The sequence below is a fragment of the Erythrolamprus reginae genome, chromosome 6 (assembly GCF_031021105.1).
Source record: "Erythrolamprus reginae isolate rEryReg1 chromosome 6, rEryReg1.hap1, whole genome shotgun sequence".
In the NCBI taxonomy this organism is placed as follows: domain Eukaryota; kingdom Metazoa; phylum Chordata; class Lepidosauria; order Squamata; family Dipsadidae; genus Erythrolamprus; species Erythrolamprus reginae.
Window position 1 is genome coordinate 41031086 of NC_091955.1, and position 22295 is coordinate 41053380.

Sequence of the window (22295 nt, forward strand, 5' to 3'; positions counted from 1 at the left end):
AAATCATCGCGTTGGCTATGACAAGGCAGGCGCTGAGTTAGCTGGTCCTGGTGGTGGCGGTGGCAACTGCTGAGGCGGCTCCGGCAGCTTCCCTTCGAGGAGCAGCAGCGCCAGGAACGTCACCCCCACCAATGTCCTCAAAGAGAAGCTGCCGGAGCTGCCTCAGCAGTTGCCACCACCACCGCTGCCCTCAAAGAGAAGCCGCCACCGCCAGCAGGACCAACTGCTCCCCTGGTGAGGAGACGAAGGTAGAGAGACAAGAGGTAAGGAGGGGGGGAGTGAGGGACAATGTGTGTGGGGGGAGAGAAAAAAATCCTTTATCACGGGTGGTCCTGGAACAGAACACCCGCGATAAACAAGGGATCAATTTTCCCCATAAGAAATAAAGGAAATAGCGAGTCAACAGGAGCTGGGAACCAGTTAAATCTATTTCCTTTATTTCTTATGGGGAAAATTGTTTCCGATACCGAACATTTCGGCTAACAACCGACATCCCAGAACAGATTGTGGTCGTTAGCTGAGGTTCCACTCTATACCGTAATATAAAATTTCAGAAACTATAAATTTCTCCTGGCTTTATTATAAAAAGGGCAGTTGTATTTCCATTTGATGAAATTGTCTGATTAGCAGCTTGTATTTTTTATTTTTAGTTAATGCAGTTTATGACTAGGTTAATACAATGTTGTAGTTTTAAAACACAAGGTTTCCTTGATTTATCTACCATGCATTTTATAATATATCTTTCTATCTAAAGTTTAGCTAAATAATAACTTGGAAATAATAGTTTATTTTGGCAAATGTTATGCTTCCTGCTGCACTGGTAAAATCCAGATGCAATTCTAGAAGTTGATTCCATATATAATCATTGATTTTACTTCAGTTCCTGTTATGTATTAACTTTTAAAAGCAGGTGTTTGGGCTTTCTTGATGGAAAAAGGGTGGGTATTCTAGCAAGTTACAGTGTCTATGCATGCAGCCCTATTAAATGATGGCCATAGTACAGTTAATAAGTTTATATTCTTTCCTCCTTCTTCCTGATTTCTTTATTTTTTTTATAAAAATAGCATAAAGTCATTTTGGTCAGAAAAAACTCCACTGAACTCATCTGGGCTGATCTTTTGAGTAGAAATATAAGGGATCCATTTGTGGTATATTGTGATGAGCCTTTTGTTTTTAAGCTATGATCTTGAACATAGTTGGAACTGATTTGTGCTGAATTCATAGGAATTTAAATTGGATTTTATTGATAAATACTTACTGATCTCTTTTAGAATATCCTTTTTACCTAATATTGACTCACAGATACATTTTAATACAGCATTAAAACATATAGTCATTGTATTTTACTATTTATCGGCCTAGAAAAAGTAATTGTTTTAAAACACTATTATTTTCCACTGATTGTTCTATTTACACAACTTTCTTCTTTATCTATCTATCCATCCACCCACCCACCCATCTATTTATTTAGTATGTCATCCATCCAGTGGTGAAATCCAATTTTTTTTCCTACCAGTTCTGTTGGCAGGGTGTGGTGGGCGTGGTATGGCTTGGTGGACACGGCTTAGTAGCCATGGCAGGGGATGGATATTGCAAAATCTCCATTCCCAACCCATTGCAGGGGAAGGATACTGCAAAATACTCATTCCTTCCCCACTCCTGGGGGAAGGATATTGCGAAAACTCCATTCCCACTCTACTCTGGGACCAGCCAGAGGTGGTATTTGCTGGTTCTCCGAAGTATTCAATTTCCACTACCAGTTCTCCGAAATACTCAAAATGTCCGCTAGCAGTTCTCCAGAACCTGTCAGAACCTGCTGGATTTCACCCCTGCATCCATGTCACTCTGAACAGTGGCTCTATATACACATTATTTTTCCTGCTTGATTCTTGAAGTTGAAGAGCATTGTACTTTTTTTAAAAAAAATTGTTGCTACATTCTTCATGCCTGTATGATATCATGCTTCTCCTCCCCCACCCCGAAAATTTCTAAATACTTTACGTAATGAGTAAAATGGGCTGAAATTCCCTAAATATGCTTATTTTCGTGTGCTCCAAATAATCAAATTAAATGTTTCTCTCTATCGCAGTTAAAATGTAAATAAAATTCACACTACTTTCTGAATTAAAATTATTTAAATAATTAAAATATAGGTAGTGCAACCTCTGTACTTCTAGAATGCTCATTTTAAAGTATTGATACACTAAAACAATGTTTTCTTTTTACTAATTTCATCAATCATGAATAAAACTATTATTTTAACAAGAATGGTATCAATTGTGTGGATATTGTAATTATAATTTTAATTTAAAAGGAGATTAAAAATTCCAGCTGTGGGGCTCAGCCCTCCCCCAAAGGATAAAATAAGAACACTTGCCAAAATTGATTTGATTATTCATTTGTTTATTTTCATAATATTGTATGTAAAGTATTGGAAAAAAATTAGGAGAGGTTGTTAAAACATAAATATTAAGCATTATTTCTGCTTTACTACTAAACTTGTATTTTTACAAATTTATAGAAATTGTGTGGGGGGGGGGGGGGCAAAAGGAAAGCAAGTTCCTTCCTCCCATATATAGGAATACCAGGGTGGTTTCAACAGAAAATCAAATTATACAGTGGTATTTATTTATTTATTTATTAGATTTGTATGCCACCCGTCTCGGTAGACTCGGGGCGACTAACAACAATAATAAAACAACATAAAACAAATCTAATATTTAAAATAACTAAAAACCCTTATTAAAAACCAAACATGCACACAAATATACCATACATAAATTGTATAGCCCTGGGAGGAAGAAATATCTCAATTCCCCCATGCCTGACGACAAAGGTGGGGTTTAAGGAGCTTACAAAAGGCGAGGAGGGTGGGGGCAATTCTGATCTCTGGGGGGAGCTGGTTCCAGAGGGCCAGGGCCGCCACAGAGAAGGCTCTTCCCCTTGGTCCTTCCAAACGACATTGTTTGGTCGACAGGACCCGGAGAAGGCTGACTCTGTGGGACCTAACCAGTCACTGGGATTCATGCGGCAAAATGCGGTCCTGGAGATATTCTGGTCCGATGCCATGAAGGGCTTTATAGGTCATAACCAACACTTTGAATTGTGACTGGAAACTGATCGGCAACCAATGCAGACTGCGGAGTGTTGGTGTAACATGGGCATACCTAGGGAAGCCCATGATTGCTCTCACAGCTGCATTCTGCACTATCTGAAGTTTCCGAACACTCTTCAAAGGTAGCCCCGTGGAGAGAGTGTTACAGTAGTCAAGCCTCGAGGTGATGAGGGCATGAGTGACTGTGAGCACTGACTCCCGGTCCAAATAGGGCTGCAACTGGTGCACCAGGCGAACCTGGGCAAATGCCCCCCCTCGCCAACACTGTACCCTCTAAGCTGCGTGTGTGCATGAACACGCACCCCAAAACACACCCCGCGCACCCTTTTCCAAGGGTGCGCAGGGAGCAGCGGCCGCCCCCACCCCCCAGTCTCTCCGGCCCCCTCGCGCCCCTGGCTTCTCGCCACTGCCGCCCGCCTGCCCGATCCACCTCTCTTTCTCCTCTTCCGCTTACTGCCATGGGGCGTGGCTCCTCCCGCAGCCGCGCTGGCGGCTGCGGCTTCTCGTCCTCCTCATCCAGCCACTAGCCGCTCCGAGCGCTTTGGGAAAGCCTGCCCCTCCCCTCTCACAGTCCCTTCGCCGAGAGCGCTTTTGTCCTGTGCTGTCAGCGAGGGGGCTGCAGGAGAGGCAGGGCAGGCATTCTCACAATGGAGACCGGCAAAGGTTTTTCTTATTTTGAATGTTCCGGGAGGACTGGTAGGTGGATAGCGAGCGTGCGCACCCTCGACATTCAAAATCACCTTCACCGGTATCCGCTGTGAGAAGAACAGAGAGAGAACGAGAGAGAGTGAGAGCAACAGACAGCAAGATAGAAAGTGAGAAAGAGAGAGAGAAAGAGGGGGGGAGAAAGAGAGATAGCAAGAGAGAGAGAGAAAGAGAGAGAAAGAGTGAGAGAGAGAGAGAGAAAGAAAACAAGAGGGAGAAAGTGAGAAAAAGAGAGAGAGAGCAAGAGGGGGAGAGAGATAGAGGAAGAGAGAAAGAAAGCAAGAGAGAGAGAGAGAAGAAAGGAAGGAAGAGAGAGAGTGTGTGAGAGAGAGATGAGAGAGGAAGGAAGAGAGTGAGAGAGTGAGAGAGAGGAAGAAAGCAAGAGAGAGAGAGACAGAGAAAGCAAGAGAGAGAAAAGAGTGGAAGAGAGAGAGAGAGAAATGATAGAAAAAGGGGGAGAAAAAAGAGAAATGAGAAAATGATTGAGGCAGAGAATGACAGGAAAGAGAGGGAAACAGAGAGAGAAGTGACTCTTGATTTAAAGCATATGGTAAAAGCACTTAAATAATAACAGAGAAAAAAACCCCAGCCCTTACCTGTTTTTATTAATAGTTATGTTTTTGGTTTTCCTGGTTGTTTTAGTTTTAATAGTAATGGATTTTGATTTTTTAAAATTATTAATTTCTCTTACTAAAAAAGAAGGGATTTTTTTTCTTATTTATTTATTTATTTATTTTTCTATGCTGCCCAGCCCCAAGGGGACTGCCGCTCAGACACTATACTTTTCCGCCCACACCGAAAAAAAATTAGAGGGAACATTGCTCGCCACAGCTGAAAGATGTTTCTCTAATGTGAGCTGTGGATCGAGGAGGATGCCCAAGTTGCGGACCCTCTCTGAGGGGTCAGTGACTCCCCCCCCTCAGGGTAATGGACGGACAGATGGAATTGTCTCTGGGAGGGAAAACCCACAGCCACTCTGTCTTATCAGGGTTGAGTTTGAGTTTGTTGACAAATCTAATATTTAAAATAACTGAAAACCCTTATTAAAAAACCCAAACATACACCCAAACATACCATGCATAAATTGTATAGGCCTGGGGGAAAAGGAATATCTCAATTCCCCTATGCCTGATGACAGAGGTGGGTTTTAAGGAGCTTACGAAAGGCGAGGAGGGTGGGGGCAATTCTGATCTCTGGGGGGGAGCTGGTTCCAGAGGGTCGGGGCCGCCACTGAGAAGGCTCCTCCCCTTGGTCCCGCCAAACGACATAGGGAAAAGAATCTGCTTACCAGATGTTCATCTGGCTAGCATCCTTAGTCTGGTCAGCTTCAGCACATTATTTTATCCCCTGGTTAGGGCTTTTAAAAAACTTTATTCAGAGAGAATAACAATGAAAAAGCCAGTAAGAACTGGGAACATCATTAGCACCTGAAAAGAACCTTTCGGAGCAAGTAGAGCAATGGAAAAGACCCTGCAAAGAGTTAGGGCTTGGAAAACATTCTTCTTTGCAGAAAGTAACAATGAAAGAGCTTGCAAGCCGATAAGAGCTGGGAACATTGTTAGTACCTGGTTAGGGCTGGAAAGAAACATTCAGAGCAAGGAAAGCAAGGAAAAAAATCCTACAAAGACAGAGTTTGGAAAACATTCTTAGCAGAGAGTAACAATGAAAGAGCTCGCAAGTTGGGAACATAGTTAGCGCCTGGTTAGGGCCGGAAAGAAACTTATTCAGAGCAAATTAGCGCAATGAAAATAACTCTGGAAAGACTTTATTTGCAGAGAGTAACAATGAAAGAGCTTGCAAGGTAAGATCTGGGAAGATCATTAGCAGCTAGTTAGTGCTGAAAATAAAGCTACATTCAGAGTATAAGACGCATCCAAATTATCAGCCTCTTTTAGGGAGGAAAAAGGTGTGTCTTGTACAGTAGTACCTCTAGATACGAGCTGCTCCACATGCGAGTATTCCAAGTTACCAGCCACGACGGGAGCGAAATTTCTTTTCGACCCCCGAGCTCAAATTCGGGATACAAGCCGAGCTTCCACTAGGTGGCGCAAAAATCCTTGCTTCTGGTTATCTCAGAGGGGGAAAACAAAGTCTAAAGCCATTTGTTCCAGATACGAGTTGTTCGACATACAAGCTCCATTCTGGAACGAATTAAACTCGTATCTAGAGGTACTACTGTACTCATATATATACCATATATATGGTACTTATTTTCCACCATAATTTGCAAATAAATTCTTTCCAAATCAGACAATGTGATTTTATGGATTTGTGTTCTCATTTTGTCTGTCATAGTTAAGATCTGCCTATGATGTCAATTACAGGCCTCTCTCATTGTTTTAAATGGGAGAACTTGCACAATTGGTGACTGACCAAATACTTTTTTCCCTCTGTGGGTATGTGTGTGTGTGTGTGTGTGTGTGTACGTACACACACACACACATACAGTGGGGGGGGGGGAGTACCATATTTTGGTGTATAAGACGCACCGATGTATAAAACGCACCTAGATTTTAGAGGAGGAAAACATTCTGAACCAGATGGTGTAGTATTATATTGTTTAATAAAATACCAGTGTAACAGAATACTTTTTTAAACCATGTACACTTTTTAAAAACATGTACACTTTTTACAAACTTCAAACCTGACAGCTTCAAGACTTGTGGTCTTCAACTGCCAGAATTCCTCCTTCAGTCATGCTAGCACAGAAATGGGAGTTGAAGTCCACAAGCCTTAAACCCGCCAGGTTTGAAAACCCTTGCACCCCTAACCCAGGGGTCTACAAACTTGACAGCTTCAAGACTTGTGGACTTCAACTCTCAGATTTCCTCCTTCAGTCACAAGCCTTAAACATGCCAGATTTGAAGACCCTTGCACTCCTACCTCAGAGATCTCCAAACCTTCACCGAGGCCATGGCGCTTGTCCCAGTTGTGAGCAAGGAGTCCCCTCTCGCCTGTTCCCCTAATGGAGAGACCTACTTTCCCACAGAGACGGGCGCTTCCACCGTGGCTCAACTGGTCACATTCCTGCGAGGACCTGGGGGAAGCAGGTGTATGGGAAGGTCTCCGGCTCTAACTACCTCCGCCTCCCTCGCAACGCTCTATGATTGGGAACGGGAGATGGGTCTGCCCTCCTGGTGCCGTAGGAGCGGTGCTGCTGGCACAGCAGCTCCTCTCTGCACACTACTTCCCAATGCAAGATTTGATATAAGGATGCCGCCGAGGGACAAACTATTTATTTATTTATTTATTTATTTATTTATTTATTTATTTATTTATTTATTTATTTATTTAGATTTGTATGCCGCCCCTCTCCGCAGACTCGGGGCGGCTCACAACAGCAGATGGATCGGCCCAGCCTTCGCCCTTCCAACATGGGAAGGATGGGAGGCTACTGCTTTCGCCATCGCCGCTGCTTCTAATGGAAGCTGAGGCAAATGGGCATCTCTGCATTCTCATCAGATCCGTTTCCATCTGAAGAGGGTTGGCTGAGGAGGAAGGATGAAGCTGTGGGATGGTGGTCAGTGGCGGCGGCAGCAGCCTTCCCCTAGTTCCAGCGGCAGCTTTTCACGCTGTTTGGCAGCTGGCACTAGCCGCAACTACCAAACTTCATGAGAATCCGGTATCGCCAGACTATAGGAAGGCTGCTGCCACTGCTACTGACCGTCCCCCTCAGGACTACGTGACTGCGCCCCAAGTTTAATGGCATGGGGGAAAACCCAAGCTTCTCTCCTCTGTCAAGTGGGCGACTCTCTCCCTTGATATGTTCAGCTCACTTCCTCCTCTGTAAACCAACTTAGCTCTTCCTCCTCTGTAAATGTTTCGTTCCAACAAGGGGAGGACAGGAGGCTGCTGCTTCCCCCACCACTGCTGCTTCTAATGGAGGCTGAGGCAAATGGGCAGTGCTGCGTTCTCGTCAGATCCGCTTCATCCTTCCTCCTCAGCCACCCCTCTTTGGATGGAACTGAAGAGAAGAGAATATTGAATACCCGGTTCTTATCTAGAAAAGTTCGTAAATAGAGGCGTTTGTAGGTAGAGGTACTACTGTATGTCTATAAATCCATTTGCAAACAAAAAATATTAGATTCTGAAGAATGTGGTGCTTTTTATGTTTTCTACTTCAGTTTTTCTTAAGTATTTTTAACTTTTAATGTAATATAACATACTATATAATTCTCAAAATATTTCCTACTAGAAATAGATCATATCTGTATATCTTGAAATTATAAAACAAATTAAAATGCAATGCTTAAAGGTACTGTACAGAGCCTTTAATATTCCATGCTTATTGCCTCATTTGTGGCTGCCATGGTGATTAATCTAAAAATAGAATTATAATGTATTTAGCAGTTTCTGATATCCTTGGAAATCTTTATATTTTGCTGTTTCCAGCTTTTAGCATTTAACAGTAGCAGAATTTAACTATACTACACTGCTCAAAAAAATAAAGGGAACACTTAAACAACATAATATAACTCCAATTAAATCAAACGTCTGTGAAATCAAACTGCCACTTAGGAAACAACACTGGTTAACAATCAATTTCACATGCTGTTGTGCAAATGGAATAGACAACAGATGGAAATTATTGGCAATTATCAAAACACTCAATAAAGGAGTGGTTCTTCAGGTGGGAACCACAGACCACATCTCAGTACCAATGTTTTTTGGCTGATATTTTGGTCACTTGAATGTTGGTTGTGCTTTCACACTCGTGGTAGCATGAGACGGACTCTACAATCCATACAAGTGGCTCAGGTAGTGCAGCTCATCCAAGATGGCATATCAATGCGAGCTGTGGCAAGAAGGTTTGCTGTGTCTGTCAGCGTAGTGTCCAGAGGCTGGAGGCACTACCAGGAGACAGGCCAGTACACCAGGAGACGTGGAGGGGGCCGTGGGAGGGCAACAAGTCTGCGGAGAGGGGCGGCATACAAATCTAATAAATAATAATAATAATAAATAATAATAATAAATAATAACAACCCAGCAGCAGGACCACTACCTCCCCCTTTATGCAAGGCGGAACAGGAGGAGCACTGCCAGAGCCTTCAAAATGACCTCCAGTGGGCCACAAATGTGCATGTGTCTGCACAAACGGTTAGAAACCAACTTAATGAAGATGGTATGAGGGCCCGGCGTCCACAGATGGGGGTTGTGCTTACAGCCCAATACCATGCAGGATTTGCCACAAAACATCAGGATTGGCAAATTTGCCCCTGGCGCCCTGTGCTCTTCACAGATGAAAACAGGTTCACACTGAGCACATGTGATAGATGTGACACAGTCTGGAGACGCCATGGAGAATGATCCGCTGCCTGCAACATCCTTCAGCATGACCGGTTTGGCAGTGGGTCAGTAATAGTGTGGGCTGGCATTTCTGTGGAGGGCCGCACAGCCCTCCATGTGCTTGCCAGAGGTAGACTGACTGCCATTAGGTGCTGAGATGAGATCCTCAAACCCCTTGTGAGACCATATGCTCGTGCAGTTGGCCCTGGGTTCCTCCTAATGCAGGACAATGCCAAATCTCATGTGGCTGGAGTGTGTCAGTAGTTCCTGCAAGATGAAGGCATTGAAGCTATGGACTGGCCCATCCATTCCCCAGACCTGAATCCAATTGAGCATATCTGGGACATCATGCCTCACTCCATCTACCAACGTCACATTGCACCACAGACTGTCCAGGAGTTGGCTGATGCTTTAGTCCAGGTCTGGGAGGAGATCCCTCAGGAGACCATCCACAACCTCATCAGGAGCATGCCCAGGCGTTGTAGGGAGGTCATACAGGCATGTGGAGGGCATACACAATACTGAGCTCATTTTGACTTGTTTTACGGACATTAAATCAAAGTTGGATCAGCCTGTAGTGTGTTTTTCCACTTCAATTTTATGTGTGACTCCAAATCCGGACCTCCATTGGTTAGTAAATTTGATTTCCATTGATGATTTTTGTGTGATTTTGTTGTCAGCACATTCAACTTTGTACAGAACAAAGTATTCAATGAGAATATTTCATTCATTCAGATCTAGGATGTGTTATTTGAGTGTTCCCTTTATTTTTTTTAGCAGTATATATAAATGGTGGTGCCAAAATGTTTAACTTTACAACTGAAATATTTAAAAAAATACTATTTTTAAATCGAAAGTTGAAAAGGGGTTGAATAACCTTTTTATTGTTACTATGCTTAAATTCAGAGTCTTCATTATTTCAGCTACATGTGCATTTAAGCTATATGGCTATAACTCATGCACTTACAAAGTAAATATATTTTCTTCCAGCATGAAAAATTCAAACTACTGCCTTCCCTCATACACTGCTTATAAAAATTATGAGTACTCAGAACCAGGTAGACACAATGAACAGCCCGGTCTTTGTGGCCTAAGTAATTTGGGAAATACGTGTTTCATGAATTCAGCAATTCAAGTAAGTGTTTCATGTCAGATAAGATGTTACTTCATTATATAAAGAGCTTTTAAAATGGAGACTGCTAGTAGAATGAGAACTTCTCTTCATGCAGTGTTACCATAATTTCATATTTGCATTGATTTCTATAATTTTTAATTGCTTTTATAGGGAATATTATTAAGAGGCAAATAGTTATAGAATCTTGTTTGGCTATGGCTTGGTTCTTTTATATTTATTTATTGTTTTAATATCATTTCTATCATACCCATTAATCAAAAACTGTTTAAAAACAGAGCGAAAGACCAGGAGCATAAGAAAATAAACAGAATGGAGAACCTTGAAAAACAAAATACTTATGAAGGAAAGTAAAGCTGAAAACTATATTGCATCTATTATATTTCATTTGGTGCCTGTAGTCTCAGTTCAAATGTTTTCACCCTAGCGTTTATCTTAGTTTGAATTGATATGAAGAGACAGATATGCATTAGTTGTATTTTTTTCCATAACTCCAAATAACTTACGTCATAAGTTTCATAAGTAATATGAGGAATACAAGAGAGTTTTATACAGGTAGTCCTTGATTTACTACCACAATAGACACCCCCCCCCAAATTGTCATTAAATGGTATCATTAAGTGCCGTATCACATGCTGACTAGACCCAATGTTATGACTGTTTTGCTGCGGTTGAGACATCACATGACTGCAACTTGGGACCTCCTTCCAGCTTCCCCAATGACTTTGCTTGTGAGAAGCCGGCTGGGAAGGTTATAAATGGTGTGTAACCACAGGATGTGACCATCGTAAATGTGCAACAGTTGCTAAGTACCTGAATCATGATCATTTGACTGCTGCGATGGACGTAAGGGCAAGGACCCATTGTAAGTCACTTTTTTCAGCACCATCACAACTTCAAACGTGTGATAAACAAATGATCGTTAAGCAAGGACTACCTGTAAGAAATTATAGTATAACAGGAAAGGGCAGAGCAATAAGTTACCAGTGCTGCCTTCTGAAACTGGACCTATATCTAGTGATAGATTACATTTAACCTAAAAATATATATAGAAAAAGCCAATTTGGTGTAGTGGTTAATATGCTGGCATAAAAACTAGGAGCATGTGAGTTCTAGTCCCGCCTTGGATACAATAAACCAGCTGGGTGATTTTGGACCATTTACACTCTTACTATCCAACTTTCTTCACAGGATTGTTGTGGGAAAAATAGGAATGAGTATTGGTGTACTGGTGCCTTCAGTTGTATATGAGTATACTACAAAAGTAGTAGAAGTAATTTGCTCAGAAGGTTTATGGAAAAAATTCTAATCTTATTTAAAACTTCTGAAATTTTCAAGAAAATCTGTAAATAATTTCCCCACGGTCTGAAACCCAGCCAACAGCTGAACTGAAAAGCAATCACTTACACCAGTACCTTCCTAGAATCAGATATTGATAACAGATCTCTAATTGCCTTCTGAATCCATGTTTTGTGGTAGTTGTTACTGTTGTTATTAATTTCTCTGAAGAGACAGATACCACCTTTTTTTCATAAAAGAGATGAACTTTCATGTGTTGGGTAAAGATTTTTTTTATTTTTCTCTCCAATCACGTGTATAGAAAAAGAAAATACCATTAATTTTAAGTTATATTACAACTTTAGAATTTCGGTATACATAGTTTAATTAATGCTGCCTCCTTAACATTTGACATCTGAACAAAAATAATTACTCCAATTTCTTATATAATAACAAAAAAACTGCTAGCCAATATACATTTTAGGCTGTTAGTCACATCTAATTAATTAGGCCATGATACTTCAGTTTTCTCAGAATCTCCTCCATGTCAGTTTTCATGTATATTTTAAACCTTCTTCCATAATAAATTCCCTTTAAAATAAAAGGAAAAAAAAATTAAAAAGGGAGGAAAAATTTGCTAAAAGATAGTTTAAAAATATATTGGGAGGACAAATAGAAAAACCCACCAAATAGTATATCCCAAATATCGCCAAATTAGTAAATTAATTAATATCCCAAATTAAAAATAATTCCCTTTAATAGGTAAAGATAAAAAAAATAAAAAGTAAAAATAAATGAAAATTAGAAAATTAACAAGGAAAGAAAATAAGGGGGGGAAATGAAAAAGAAAGAAACAAAAACAATACTGAATATTTCATATACTCATTATACCCTAATCTAGTTATAACAATTTCAATCCATAACATTTTCAATCCAATAGAATCATCATACCCTATTCTAGAAAAAAAAAGTCACTGTAAAACCCAGTGAAATCATCTTCCCTACTCTAATTATAAAACTTTCAATTCAGTAGAATCATCATACCCTATTCTAGGAGGGGAAACAAGTCACTGTAAACCCAGTGGAGTCATCTGCCCTACTCTCATTATAACATTTTCAATCCCATAGAATCATCATGCCCTATTCTAGAAGAAAAGAAAAGTCACTGTAAACCCAGTGAAATCATCTGCCCTAATCTAAATATAACACTTTCCGACCTATAATCATGCCCTATTCTGAGAGAGAGAGAGAGAGAGAGGGAGAAAAGTCACTATAAGCCCAGTTAAATCATCTTTCCTACTCTAATTATAACACTTTCAATCCAATAAGATATTGTAGACTTGGGAAAATTAGTTGTCTACTGACTCTTGCTAAAATAATATTGTAGCACTAAATCAATATAAGTACTAGAAAAGGAAATACGTGATAAGAAAGTATGAAAACTGAAGATGACATTGAGAGATTCTATTACTATGCGTTATTACAAAAGTGTTCACTTTTATTCATGTTCATTTTTAGTGTCTCAGCAATACACCTCCACTCACAGAATATTTTCTTAATGATAAATATCAAGAGGAGCTAAACTATGACAATCCATTAGGAATGAGAGGTGAAATTGCAAAATCTTATGCAGAGCTCATCAAGCAGATGTGGTCAGGAAAATACAGCTATGTCACTCCAAGAGCGTTTAAAGTAAGTATAACATAGTTGAATCCTAGAATGTTTAATTTGCTTTCAGTTATAAATATAACGTTATATAACTGGTTCTCAACCTTTCTAATGCCACAGGCCCTTAATACTGTTCCTTGTGTTGTGGTGATCCCCAACCATAAGTCTTGCACCAATTCTTCCAAAAGAGCTTTGAGCTGATTGGCAGGAAGATTAGAGGAACACCCCCACTGTAAATGCCTGACTGGTCAGATTGTAAAAATATGTTCCAAGGCTTCATAATAGAAGCTTTAGTTCCTAACACCATGGAAAATTTGTCTTTTTCCATGGTCTTAGATGACCCTTGTAAAACAGTCATTCGACCCCCAAAGGGGTCCTGACCACCATTATTTATTTGTTTATTTGTTTATTTAGTTGTTTGTTTGTTTTCATTTATTTATTTGTTTGTTTGTTTGTTTGTTTATACTTCTATGCCGCCCAGTCCCAAAGGGGCTGCCGCTCAAACACTATACCTTTCCGCCCACACCGGAAAAAAATTAGAGGGAACATTGGTCCTGACTCCCTGGTTGAGAACCACTGAGTTATATGATTCTTCAAAATAAGAAAAGTACTAAAAATTAAAAAATATACATATATTAATAAAATAGGCCCTTGAAAACTATGTCTGCTTCTTTTTGTTGTTTTTCTTCTTGTTTTGACAGGAATTGCAGCAGTAACTCCTTTGCTTTTCCTCAATCTTATTTCATAGTATTACAATTATGCATTTTAAAACCCATGAGATTAAGATACATTTTTCCTTGATTTAACAAAAATGCCTTTGCAATGTCACATGATTCCACTATAAAAATATTTTATTTCCCAGACACAGGTAGGACGATTTGCACCCCAGTTTTCAGGATATCAGCAACAAGACTGCCAAGAATTGCTCGCATTTCTTCTAGATGGTTTGCATGAGGATTTGAATCGTATTAGAAAAAAGCCTTATATTCAGCTAAAAGATGCCGATGGAAGACCAGATAAGGTAATGTGCCTTTTAGGTAATAAGCCTACCTGATCTGGAGAAATGTTATAAATGCAAAAATGTATCTACTGTATATAATCTAGACCCGTAATGGCGAACCTATGGTATGTGTGCCACAGGTGGCACGCGGAGCCATATTCAAGGACACCCAAGGTGTTGCCCAGTTAGTTGCAACTAATTTTCAGACTTCCGGAGAGAGGAGGCTGTTTTCCTCCTCCCCAAGCTTCAGGAAAGCCTCCTCCAAAAGCTGTGCATGTATGCCAAGTGGCGGAGTTCCAGAGCCAGGCCGCCCTGCCAGAGGGACAAAGCGAGGCAATGTCAGCTGTTTCCTGGCACCAGAGTTGAAAGTCCAGCAGAGCAGCAATGGAGATGCACCAAAGGTAAGGCTGGGACGCCAACAGGACTGGAGTTGGTCTAGAAGGGAGTGACAAGCAAACTCCATTTTGGCTGAAATAATGGGTGTTCGTTGGGGTCTAGGTGTTGTGTGTACTCCCTGTCAGCCTTTGGAATGCTCAGAGGAAGAGGATGAATTGGAACCTGTCAATTTACCTGATTTAGAAGCAGAAGAGAATTTTAGCGAGGAAGAACTTGAAATAGGGGAACAGGTTTCATGTGAAAGTATGCAGACAGATAGTTCTTCAGATAGTAACTGTCAGGACTCGAGATGGATCAATCCAAAGTTCAAAAGGCAGCAAAAAAGATCAGAAGAGATGAGTGGGAAGAGGTTTTGAGATGCATTTTAGAGCGTGAGTAATTAATTAATTAATTACCTCACATCCGGGAAGCAGTTTCTGCTTGCGTCAATTCTGACACCAGCCAACATGGATGCTTTCACTTAAGCTCTGACACGTAAGCTGTGTGATTTATCACCTGTTTTATTACTTGTTTACCCAGCACAGTCTATTAATTATAGAATGACTCCTAGAAGCTAGTGAAGCAGTTATTGAGATAAATTGCCTAACTTATCATGGGAAAAACAAAAATAATTTCCACTGCATCACAGAAGCTGATTGTACTAAGAAATAGCAGAAATAAATAGAAGTGTTACTGTTTGAAATCAAGTGTTTGAGAAGCAATTTTTTAATTATCTGACTAGACTGAACCAGAACAGTATTGATGCAAGCCAATAAAAAACAAACCAGACAGCCTGCGTGATGGCCAATCTCCAGAATGACTTCATCGCCTTGATGCGGTCACGGCCTTACAGGCCCAAGTAATAACATTGCAGCAGAATCAGGCCGCAACACCTGCCCTGGTTCCCCCCCTTCCAGATCGTAGTTCAACAGAAGCCAAAGATTTATTTAGCCAGGCCATCAGTATTTATGTGCGCAAGAGACCAAGTTAATACCATTTCTAAATCAATGCACAAACTTTTTCAATTCGGACTTAGCACCAGACGGCCTGAAAGTTTTTTTAAATTATAAGCCTGTTCAGAGGTGTTGCATTCGAATGGGCATTGCCATTACTGGAATGTCAGGATTCAATCCTACAAAATTATAACAATTTTCATCAGAGGCTTCAACAAGAATTTGTTGATCCCATGTTCGTGCAGAACGCCATTATCCAACTGCGCCAGTCACGACTTGGCACCAAGATCATCTCTGAATATATCTTCGAGTTTTGGAATTTAGCCACACACCTGAACTGGGATGAGGGGGCTCTGATGGAACTGTCACCCATGTTTGTGAACGAGCTGATGCGCCAACCAACTTCTGACACACTACCCGAACTCTACCAGCTGTGTTTTACCATCAAAACTAAAATGCTATCTGTCCAGACCCGTGTGACCAGATATGAAAGCCAGTTTGGGGAAAACACCAGACCAGTGCCAGCTCCACGCCGAAGATTTCAAAACAACGGCTTTAGCCCGGTGCCAAGACGCATTTTCTAGATGCCAGCAGACCCCAGAAACCGTCCAGCGGCCGTAGCTCAAGAGGAACTGATGGACCTAGGCAGGGCCAGACCTTGCCTGAGTGAAGCCGAGAAAGCCAGACACCAAGCGGAAGGCCTCTGCCTGTATTGTGGAGAAACTGAACATCTTCTGCCTGCTTGCCCTCAGAAAAGACGTGGCACTTCCACTCCTACTCCAGTCCCGAACAACAGCCCAGCGTTTCAGGTCCAGGTTACCTTACCGGGAAACGACCAGAGCCAGGGTCTAAAGGAGATGTTAGGCCAGGCAGGCACCAAACCAAGTTCCAACACTATGCCACATGACCCAAGACCTTCAAGACACCTGACCTTATCCACTGAGGTAAACTTTAAAAACCTACCCAAAACCCTCCCTGCTACTGCTTTAGTAGATTCCGGAGCTACTACCAACTTCATGGATGAGACTTTCGCTTGTTTTCACGCCATACTGTTGTGCCCAGTCGGACCTCCTATTGTAGTTGAAACTATCGACGGCTGCATTTTGTTGTCCAAAACCAGGAAGTTTAAGACCAAACCAATCACTTTAACCATTGCACACCATGAAGAACCTATCCAATTTTATGTCACCAAAGGTCTCCATTTTCCTATGGTCCTTAGCTTAGCATGGCTAAGAACCCAGGACAATCACATTGTATGGTGTCAAAATCACATTTCTTTTCCTAGTCTACAATGCGTAGACCATCTCTGCCCACCCTTCACCACTCAACTTTCTGCCCAGCTAGCCAGCACCCTCCCACCAGATATTTTAGACTTTGCTGACGTTTTCAACGAAAAAACCCAGACCAATTCCCCCCCCCGACCTTATGATTGTGCCATTGATCTGTTACCCAATGCCAAACCTCCGGGGAGGGGGACACCTCTACTCAATGTCTCAACCCGAATTGGCCACTTTAAAAGACTTTCTTGGGTATAAATTTTTTATTATTTTTCCATACCTTACAGAGATTCAAATTCACATACCTCAAATTAAAGTACAATACAATATAATACCAATTGCCAAATTCTTAATCAAAGTTTCCTAATTATTTATCCATTTTATTCTGGTACACATCATTCATCTGGTGCTACCTCCTTTTCAAATTTTATCATCCGAATTTCAGAGAATATTTTTTGCTTTCATTCGAATTCAAAATGCTATTAGCTACCCAAATTTCTATTGGCTATTTGCTTTTTTTCTACTAAAACTATGCCGTGATGCTCCAATCCATTTCTTACATTCTTACTTAACTCATTCCTACTTTTTAAACCCTCATTTTATCGTAGCTGCCCTTAACAAAAAAAAAGTTCCAAATTTACTTCTCTTTATACCACAGGAAGCAAAGAGAAAACCATTCACACCATACCTTAATCTGATTATAACAATATCAATACACATAAGAGGAAGGGTTATTATTAGTGTTGGGCGAACCCAACGAAGTTCGGGTTCGGCGGGTTCGGCCAAACTTGGCGACAAAGTTCGGGTAAGTTCGCCGAACCCAATTAGCCTGGTGCAAAGTATTTCAGCTTTTCCCAAAGTGACACCCCTTGGAAGGAAAATGCATTTAGGCTCTCAGAAACTATCTGTGCCAAAAATAATTGTTTTCGTGGCCAGCTGCACTGTTATACCATTGACAGGATTCGAACACAGAACACACACAAATATTTCCATAAAAATAAACCTGGATATCTCAGCTTTTCCCAAGGTGACACTCCTGGAAAGGAATATTCATTTAGGCTCTCAGAAACCATCTGTGCCAAAAATAATTGTTTTCGTGGCCAGCTGCACAGTTATACCATTGACAGGATTCAAACACAAACTATACACAAATATTTCCATAAAAATATACCTGAATATATACATACATACATGAATTTTATAGCTGTTGGGGGGAGAGGTAGTGGTGCTGGTAGCAAACACTCTAACCACTCACTCATGTGGTGGCACAGCCAAGTCCCGTGGGATCCACGCCTGGTTCATTTTAAGGAATGTAAGTATGTCCACGTTGTCTGTGGATAGGCAGATCCTTTTGTCAGTGATGACCCCTCCTGCAGTACTGAACACATGCTCGGACAGGACACTTGCCGCAGGGCAGGCCAGCAATTCCAGGGCATAGAGGGCAAGCTCTGGCCACGGGTCCAATTTACCTACCCAAAAATTGAATGGGGTGGAGGCATCACTAAGTACCATGAGACGCTTGGACAGGTAGTCGTCCACCATGTGTGTCACATTCTACCTTCTGGTATTGTGGGCCATCACATCCGATGGTGGGAGATGTGTGGGATGATGGAATAGGTTTTCCCACATTGTGGCCATGTTCACCCTGCCAGTGCCCCTGCTGCATTGGCAACTGCGTCCTCCTCCTACCCCGCGTGCCACCACTGAGCCTTCCCATTCCTGTGGGAACTCTGCCACTAGTGCGTCCACGAGCGCATGCTTGTATTCTCTCATTTTGTGCTCCTGCTCGAGTACTGGGATCAAGGAGGTGATGTTGCCCTTATAACGGGATCCAGCAGGGTGGCCATCCAGTAACTGGCAGAGGTGACGATGTGGGCTACCCTGGGGTCATTGCGCAGGTACTGGAACATGTAGTGGCTTATGTGAGCCAGGCTGCCCTAAGTCAAGGAGAGGTTGTCAATAACAGGTCTCTCCTCCTCCTCTTCCTCCTGCTCCTCCTTCCAGCCTTGCTCCATTGATGCCCGTGAGCTGCACTGGGGGCCGCCCTGCTGCAAGTCCTCCTCCTCCTCCCCCAAAACTCTACGCTGGCTGGACAGCAGAGTACCTGGCTGCTGTCGGCCCAGCCCCCTACCCTGCGAGCCATGGATGCGCCCCCTGCTGCCCGGGAAAATGGGCCTTCCTCCTCCTCCTCTTCCTCCTCCTCCTCCTCTGCTTCCTCCTCTGCCACATCCTCTGTCATGGCCTGAAGGGTTTTTTCCATTAGGAAAGGATGGGGATGTTAGCACTGACGATTGCATTATCAGCGCTGACCCTATCAGTGGCATACTGGAAGAACTGCAGCATGGCACAAATGTCCCTCATGGAGGCCCAGTCATTGGTGGTAAAGTGCTGATGGTCTGTACTTCTACTCAGACAGGCGTTTTGAAGCTGGAACTCCACTATTGCCTGCTGCTGCTCACACACCCTTTCAAGCATATGCAGCGTGGAATTCCACCTGGTTGGCAAATCACAGATGAGGCAGTGGGTGGGAAGGCCAAAGTTCCTCTGCAGGGAAGATAGGCGAGCAGCAGCAGGGTGGGAACGGCGAAAGTGCACGCACACCGAACACACTTTATTCAGCAGCGCCGACATGTCTGGATAATGGGCCAGGAACTTCTGCACCAAGTTGAGCACATGCTCCAGGCAAGGGATGTGTGTCAACCCCGTTCAGCCCAAGGCTGCCACAAGGTTCCACCCATTGTCACACACTACCTTCCCAGGCTTCAGGTGCAGCAGCAGCAACCGCTTGTCTGTCTGCCTCTCGATGCCGGTCCACAGCTCCTGGGCAGTGTGTGGTCTCTCACCCAAGCAAATGAGTTTTATCACCGCCTGCTGCTGTTTCCCCATGGCTGTGCTCAAGTAGGAGGTTGCTGCGCTGCGCTTACTGGATGTGGAGGGTGAAGAGGAGGAAGCAGAGGAGGAGGAGGAGGCAACAGGAAGCACCGATTAATGTCCAGCAATCCTGGGTAGTGGAAGGATATGCGCTAAATTGCATCCCACCTCATTCCCAGCCGCCACTACATTCACCCAGTGGGCAGTGAGAGAGATGTACCAGCCCTGGCCATGTTTACTGGTCCACCTATCGGTGATGATGTGGATGCAGGAAATGACAGCATTGCACAGTGCATACCTAACCTTTTCCACTACATGTTGGTGCAGGGCAGGGATGGCCTGGCGTAAAAAGTAGTAGCGGCTGGGATTGACATATTGTGAGACAGCCACTTCCATAAATTTTTTGAAGCTTTCTGTCTCCACCAGGCAGTAGGGGAGCATTTCAAATGCCAGCAGCTTTGAAATGCTGGCATTCAGGGCCTGGGCTCGTGGGTGAGATGAGCCAAAGGTCCCCTTTCTCTCCAAAGTTTGAGGGATGGACAGCTGAAAGCTTCCCTGGGACGGTATAGACAGGCTTGGCGATGGTGGTGGTGGTGGTGCTGCTGCTGGTGCTGCTGGTGGTGGTGGTGGAGGTAGTGTTGGTGGTGATCCTACATTCTCCCTTTGGGGAGAGACAGATGACCTTGTTGTTGGGGAGGCGGTGGCAGGGGCCGAGGCAGCCTGGGCAGAAGAGGAAGACCCAAGTCTTTGAATACTTTGAAGGTATTGTTGCCAACGAAGCTCATATTTTCTATTCACATGCCTGGTCATGCAGGTGGTGCTGAGATGATTAACACCTCTCCCTCGGTTCAGGGATTGGTGGCAGAGTGTGCAAATGACCTTTGTCTTGTCATCTGTAAACTGCTTGAAAAAATGCCACGCTGGTGAAATTCTTTGTGGCACATGTGGCGCGCTCGGTCCCCGGCCACAGTGGGCAGTAATACCAGCAGACTGAGCGCTGAAGGTTTGCACCCTTTTCCCTCTTTTGCTGGCTGCCTGGGACTGTGGGACCACCACAGCCTCTTCTTCCTCTGAACTCTGCTGGCCTTTGGTCCACGTGGGATCTAGCACCTCGTCATCACCCCTGGCATCTTCTTCCACCCACTCCTCCCCGCTAGCCTCCCTCTCAGCCTTAACATTGCGGTAAGCTGCAGGAGCTGGGATTTGGGTCTCATCATCCTCCATCGTGGTCTTCCCTGATGATGCCCTGGACACCTCCTCGTTCTCCAATAGAAGCTCTTGGCTATCCGGAAGTCCAAGGTCTGCAACTTGGGTACAGAAGAACTCCCCCCTGCCCACACAAGTCTTTTTCTTTGTTTGCCTTGGATACATGGCTAGGCTGCTATGCCCAGAGAAACAAACACAGTTCTGGTGGGGCAGCATGGAGTGTTCTGTCGGGCTCTCTGGTAGACTCCTCCCAAAAATTCACAGGTACAAATTTCAGACACACACACATTTGAAAATTCAAAACAATGTTCTTTATAATGAAAATTCACTTAAACTAAGCCCTCTTTTGGTATAGCAAAGAGCACTCGTCTCCAAATAAACTGGTAATTTGTACAAGTTCCTTATCAGTTCTGTGATACTTAGCTTGCAGCTGTGAGGCGATTCACAGTCCTTCTTCTTTCACAAAGTGAAACACACTTTGCTCTGGTTTAGTTTCAAAGCGGGGAAAAATCAGCACACAAAAGGTCAAAGTCAGTAAAGCAGGCACGAAACACAACGATCAGATAATCCTTCACAATGGCCAAACCCACAGGCTGCTATTTATAGCAGCCTCACTAATTACCACAGCCCCACCCAACCACAGGTGGCCTCATTTTCTTTGATAATAATCTCTCAGTTGTTGTTGCCTATGCATCGCTCTCTGCATGCGTGGCTGTATCATTAACTCTTGTTCTGAATCCAAGGAGGAGCTAGATAATTGATCTCCTTCTGAGCTGTATGCCACACTCTCCTCCCTGTCACTCATGTCTTCTTGATCAGAGGAGCCTTCATCAGCAGATTCCACCGGGGGCAAAACAGGCCTGCAGCATGTGCATATCTCCCTGACATCCACAGTCCTTGGGGCAGGAGCTGGGCCAGAGCTAATCACAACACCATCCCCTCCCGGAAGGCCCCTCCCCAGGCTCCAGCGCAAGGGATGAGGTTTCTGGGGAAATTGGGCATGAAATGCTCGGATAAGGACGGGAGCATCAACCAGGACAGCCTCCACCTGCGAACAATCGTCAGGCTCACCCCCCACCCATTGCACAAGATATTGAAAACAATCGTCCACCCAACGGGAGTCCCGGATGGCATGGACCATGACCTCGGGCAAATTATCCTGAACACAGGGGGCAGGCAACAAAGGGACACTGGGACGCAGGGGGCACTCAGGTGAAACAGGTACCAAAAGGGAACGGTGGAAAAGGGTGTGAACCCGCAGGTTGGCAGGAAACGTAAGCCGATAGGCCACCGGATTGATGACCTTCTCAATTGGGAAAGGGCCCATGAAGCGTGGATCCAGTTTACGTTGAGGTAATTCCGAAGCGATGTGTTTGGTGGATAATCACACCTGGTCACCAACAGCCAACGGGGGGACGTCTCGCCGAGA

The 22295-nt window shown here is 43.3% G+C and overlaps 1 protein-coding gene across 16 annotated transcripts in view; it reads left to right on the plus strand.

Annotated features, from left to right (window-relative positions):
• The window catches only part of USP15 (ubiquitin specific peptidase 15), a 230599-nt gene that overhangs the window by 90241 nt on the left and 118063 nt on the right, over positions 1–22295 (plus strand). For 14 of the 16 annotated variants that reach the window (XR_011559478.1, XR_011559475.1, XM_070755598.1 and 11 more), the window contains 3 exons: positions 10097–10241; positions 13035–13208; positions 14047–14205. Coding sequence is in view for 13 of the 16 variants with exons in the window: in XM_070755598.1 (XP_070611699.1) it covers positions 10097–10241; positions 13035–13208; positions 14047–14205 (478 nt within the window). In the remaining 3 variants the exon portion in view is untranslated. Of the gene's footprint in view, positions 1–10096; positions 10242–10516; positions 11104–13034; positions 13209–14046; positions 14206–22295 lie in introns of those variants that run through there. The other 2 variants (XR_011559476.1, XM_070755608.1) reach the window with 2 other exon arrangements.